The sequence below is a fragment of the Astatotilapia calliptera genome, chromosome 22 (genome assembly GCF_964374335.1).
Source record: "Astatotilapia calliptera chromosome 22, fAstCal68.1, whole genome shotgun sequence".
Classification (NCBI taxonomy): Eukaryota; Metazoa; Chordata; class Actinopteri; order Cichliformes; family Cichlidae; genus Astatotilapia; species Astatotilapia calliptera.
In genome coordinates this window covers 20,595,226-20,601,109 of record NC_137442.1, presented here as the reverse complement: position 1 = coordinate 20,601,109, position 5,884 = coordinate 20,595,226, and the positions used below count along the sequence as shown (strand labels likewise).

The window sequence follows — 5,884 nt, the reverse complement described above, 5'->3', positions numbered from 1 at the left end:
TTCCTCACACTGCACCACTAGAACCAAGCTTAATGTCCCCTCACTTCACTTTAACCCCGGAGTATATCGATTTTTCTGTTTAAGTGTGGATGCAAAGTCACCCATCTACACTGTAGGCAACAACAAATACAGCTGTTGTTTTCCTTGCTTGTGTTCTCCGTCGCAAATGTTCAAGCTGAGTATATCATTACAATTACAATGCGAGTTGAAATAAAGCTTGTATTCCTGTGTTTTAATATTATTTTATTATTAAATTAAAATGTTAAGTGAGAGCACAGTTAGCACCAAAAGATTTGCAGAAAAGCTACTTTATGTTTTTATGTTTTACAAGCAATTTTAATTGTGTGTGAGGTGTCCTTGAGTGTTTAGAAAGTCTTTAAATAAAACGTGTGATTATTATTAGTAGTAGTTTTTCCCTTTATTCATTAAGTAAATTTCCAAGTATATACTTTTTTGCATTTCTTTCAGTAAATTAGTTCAAACAGTACTTCAATCTGTACTCCTACAAATTGAAGAGCGTCTGTACTTTTGCCAGCTCTGTTGCACGTTGATGGATAGGTGAGGCTTACAGACCCACTCCTTCGTTATTGTGGATATACAATCATGTCATATGAGGACGTGTGGTGACTGTATATTAAGCTGAGTAATTACAGCAGTTAAGTAGTGGATTTGAACTTTTGCAGTTCCAGAAATTTTCAAAACCTGTCTGTCTTAATATGAGAGTTACGAGATAGAGGGGTGTTACGTGAAGTTAATCTTTCATTCTTACTCAGTGGGAGTGTCTGACCTGTACTATATAGAGCTGTGTGTGATACAGCAGAGGGGAAAGTGTGAAAGGCATCACAGGAAGCTGCTGAATTTCTTCACTGAATTTCTTCAAGGTAACATTGGACTTTAGTGTGTCACATTAAAGTTACAAAGTCTGACCTTTTTAGTTCAGAAAGAAAAAAATCTGCAAAGTCATGTTGATTCTGTCTTCCAGATGTTGAGGATCACTCTGTGTTTGTCATTCGGTGTGTTTCTGTGGGGATTTGCTTCATGCTCTATCATGTGTCATGATGGGAGTACTTGTCCAGACACCGCCACCTGCTGCAAGGCTAAAATTGGCTTTGCCTGCTGCTCATATCCTAATGTAAGTCAGAAACGTTCTGTCAGTGCAGTAACTTGATTGTTGGTTGTTAAAAGTTCTGCTGGTCTTACTTACTTTGCAGGCCATGTGCTGTAGCGACCTGCTCCACTGCTGCCCTTCAGGATATCGCTGTAACCTGGTTACCATGAAATGTGAGAAATTAGACCAGCCGTGGCTGACCATACCCATGGTGAAGAAGGAGGCTGCGGAGCAACCAAACACCCCTGAACTGCCTGGAACTCCACTCCAGGAGCTTAAAGAGAGCCACGTCCCAGATCAAATAAAGACTTCAGTGGTCTACTGTGACAGTTACACCTACTGTCCTGATGGCACTACTTGCTGCAGACACCCACAAGGAGGCTGGACCTGTTGTCCCTACTCTCCTGTGAGTCAGCCTAAACACTCTTGTGCAATAAAATTCCTTTTAGCTTCCACTGCCATGAAACAAGTTTGCAGCTATAATAATTATTCTTTTGAGAGACTAAAAGTGTTTCTTGCAGGGCAAATGTTGTCTGGATGGCTACCACTGCTGTCCAGTTGGATTTGACTGTGACAGCACCTACCAGCACTGTGTGAGGGAAAAACTCACATATCCTTTCCTCCGCAAGCCAGCAGTGCCTTCAGCACCTGCCTCCCTCATCCCAACTTCAGAGGAAGACGACAATTAGAAGAAGGTAAATGCCACACTCTAACCACTTTTACAACCTTCGCATGTGGAGAACATCCTGGGATAATTTCACTCACTGTTCAGATCAATTTCAAGGCTAAATTTAAGACTTTCTCTGTTTACTGGTGTTATATCAAATGATGGCGTGCACATCTGATCACCAACCAGATGCCTGGTAATGAACTAATCATTTGATTCAGGTGTGTTGACCCAGGGTGAGATCTAAAACCTGCAGGACCCCGGCCCTCGAGGCCTGGAGTTCGACACCCCTGACTTAGGGAGAAACTTAGTGAGATGACTATAATATGTTGTTCTAACACAAAGACTTGCACTAATTTCAGGCCCACTGGAGAAAGAGTCACCAGTCATCTCCACAGACCAGCTAAGCAAACTTTTCACTGAGGTCATCATGTGTTGAAAATGCCTAATCCCTATTGTAGAAATAGGGAAATCATTAATGATTTCAAGCTAATCTCAAATCATCTTATCGATTGCTTTTTAAATAATGAAAATGTGTTTTTCATCTATTCCATTCTCCTATACTGCCTATGTGACTGAGTGTCAGTGAATATAGACCAGTATGATGTTACGATGGTGAGGTGAAAATGTTTTGATTTGTTTTATGATTTTTTTCCATTCCTTTGTATACTTTTGTCCAGCTTCACCAATAAAAAAAATCATAGCATCTTCTTCCCAGCTGTGTCATGCAGTCATTTATTTATCATCTTTTCACGTCACAGTTTGAGTGCCCATGAACACCTCAGCCTGCCCAATACCAGCCCAGCATAATGCATTACTTGAGAAATAAAGTTGAAATTGCACTCTTTTGCTAAGGCACATGGTGTCTGCATGCTGCAGCTTGCGGTTAGCTCCACACATGAAGAAAGTAATGTTTAAAGTTAGAAAAAGAGAAGAAATAAATGAGAAAGAAGATGGAGAGTAAGATAATAAGGCCATAAAGGACTATTTAGCCCCTCTTGGATGCCAGCTTATGAGGTTTGTGTATTTTAAATGTTTTATTTTCTGTGATGAAGGACTTTTGATTGACACTAAGTGCAAGAGTGCATTTTGATGTGATGTTTTTATTTTATTGTTTTTGTCTGTGAGCAGTTCTCACAGGTTGTCAAGACCAGAACAAACCCTGTTTTATAACTCTACATCATGCCTACATCAATCCTTGAGAGTGCTACACACAGCTTTATATAGTACAGGTCAGACACATTTTAGTTTGTGTGCTGGAGGAGGAAAATGGTGGCGCAGTCTACATGGTGGATATGGACATTACTTTTATTTTCATTGCACAAAAGGAGGACTATTGTGAAGTGGAAACTACATCCAGGCCAGAAACAACTACATTATGCTGGAGTTAAAAAGGAAATCACGTAATCAATTTATAGAGAAAGATGTATTCTAAACTTTTGTGTCATCAATGTAGCCACATTTGGCAGATATAACCGCTGAAAACACTGGTCACATTCTTTCTACAATAGAAATCAAATGTTCTTCAGAAAGTTCTTCCCATATCTGTTGCAGAAGTTCCCATAAATGTGTGGAACTTGTAGGTTACTTTGTTTTCACTCTTCTGTCCTTTCATCCCAAACCAGCTCGATGGGGTTTAAGTCTGGAGACTGTGCTGAACACTCCATGTTTTCAAGCTTATCATCTTTTATTTTTTCCTGAGGTAGTTCTGGCCTGGCTTGCACTTATGTTTTGTGTCATTATCTTTCTGTAGGATGAACCCCTGACCAACTAGGCGCATACCAGAGAATATTCCATTATGCTGCAGAATGCTGTTGTAGTAGTTTTGGTTCAGCGTACCTCTCACTCTGTACCACCCAAAAACCCCCAGACAATTACACTTCCTCCTCCATATTTGATAGTTGATGCCACACACTGTGGAACCATCCTTTCACCTACTCAACAGCATGCAAAGATCCTGCGTGATGAACCGAAGATTTCAAATTTTTATTCATCAGTCCATTATAGCTTCTTCCAGTCTTCAGTAGTCCATTGGCAGCGTTTCATGGCCCAGGCAAGCCTCTTTGTGTCACGGCCAGGCGGATCAGCTGCACGCTGATCAGCCCTCTCTGTTTCTCTTCCTCTTCTCTCTCGCTGGGGCGGAACTCACTGTGGGTTCACGCCCTCGGCCCACGCCCTCGGGAGATGAGACACCTGGGTCTCATTAAGGGGAGCAGCATTTAAATCCACTGCAAATGTAATAACCTTCCAAATAAAGCTGAGCTCTGTGTATTGCTGAATTCTAAATTTCAGTGCTAGACTAAAAATAAATCAAATAAATGTATTGTTTTGCTGATACAAAATATCATTTTAACTCTTTTAAATTCCACTGACTGCAATCTGTCTGAGTGTATAACTGAAATCTAACAAAATTGTAAAAATCTATTTGAGTTAATCTGAAATCATACAGATTAACTGTATGATTTCAGATTAACTCAAAAAATGTAAAAATTAAACATAATTTATGGACACCGTTTGATTTCTTTGCATGTAGCTATATTAACATTTATACATTTAATAAATCATGAAATTAATACGCGCATGTTCTCGTAACAATGCAACTAACTGTTTGCTCTTCATTCAGTGAAGTGAGCATCACACGCTGCTCATATAAAACATATTCTGACAACAGCCGCACAGCTGAGGAGCCTTTTTTTCAGAAACTTGAAGGATAACTTCCCAAAGTCTGACCTGCATCGGACCATCCGCTCAGTGTCCGTGGTTACCATGGTTACTGCAGAAGCTGCTATGAATTAAACAGTTGTCCCTGAGATAACTTACCGGAGACATGAATGTTTGTTTTTCCTTTACAAAAGAATTGGATGACTTGGATAACTTATAGGAGTATCAGACTCCACGTGCCATGTCCTCGGAAATCTGGACTCGTGTGGATTTTTCAAGGACAAACTGGTAAGAGTCGCACACCACTATACTGAAATAAAGAAGCTATTACTGAAATACACGTGCTATATTATAAACTATGATATAAAACTCAAAGTTTAGTTATAAAGGACACCTTCCTACCTTTAGTCTTATTCATGAGCAGCATCAGTTGTCTTCTAACATCCAAGAGTCTGCACGATGTGTTTCATAGGTCCTAACTAGAGATGGACGGTCCGATACTGACCTAAATTACTGGATCGAATATCGGAGAGAAATAAAAAATGTAATCCGATCCATTAAATATCAAAAAAGCACCTCACAAAACTTGCGACCTGGCGTAACTCGGCTCATAACCGTAGCACGTCGGAGCATTATGCATCAAGTGATAGAGCGGCTGTGGCGTGCGGGACCTGTCATGGTCTGGTTGAGCATTTGGAGCCTCGCCACCAAACCGGCATTTCATCTCCAAGAAAGTGATCCCAGAGAGAAGTAAAGCAAGTGTGTAAGTTCATCTCTGAATGTTTGTAAAGCATTCCAGCGTTAAGCTTAACAACCGATATATGGAGCGACTGCCTCTTCTCTCCCCCTCCCTCTCCTGCTGCTACTTAAATCATGAAACTGATTAATGATCAGCTGATCGGCTTTTCTGTCGCGAGTCCGTCTCTCTTGTTTGTTCCTGCCAGAAAGAGGAAACAAGCGGCTGAACAACAGCAGCATGTTTAAGCTTGATAATCTGTTGTTAGAATTTATTTAACATTACTTTCTAAACCAGGATCTTTTTCTATGTAGCTGACGGCTGGTAACTGTGCAGGGGCGGATCTAGCAAAGTTTAGCCAGGGGGCCGATAGGGCATGAACAGGGAAAAGGGGGGCACAAATATATACTTTTCTTTCTTATTCTCTTTTAAAATGTCTGGCTTTTAATAAATAATTATCTGAATCTTACACCCAAAATTTTAATCTGATGTAAAAAGTATAGAAGACCATTACTGTATATAGTAACTATTAAGTCTAATATACCCTTGTAAGCTATAGTACTTTTTCCTTTGGGAAGGTACCACCTGTGCATTCTGCAATTCTGTTGAAGAAAGATGTTGAATCTATTTAAATATTGTAGAAAAATAATTGATTTCTGTGCATTTTTTTCACACTGCATCAAATTAAAGTTGATTACGTCGATTAAGCATC

The 5,884-nt window shown here is 39.9% G+C and overlaps 1 protein-coding gene across 1 annotated transcript; it reads left to right on the top strand.

Moving 5' to 3' along the window:
* Window positions 1-773: 773 nt before the first annotated feature.
* LOC145423539 (progranulin-like) lies at window positions 774-2,492 on the top strand. The gene is made up of 5 exons (XM_080296171.1): window positions 774-881; window positions 983-1,132; window positions 1,212-1,514; window positions 1,630-1,803; window positions 2,138-2,492. The coding sequence occupies exons 2-4, from the start codon at window positions 983-985 to the stop codon at window positions 1,795-1,797; spliced, it is 621 nt and encodes a 206-aa protein (XP_080152297.1). The 5' UTR covers window positions 774-881; the 3' UTR covers window positions 1,798-1,803; window positions 2,138-2,492.
* Window positions 2,493-5,884: the final 3,392 nt, after the last annotated feature.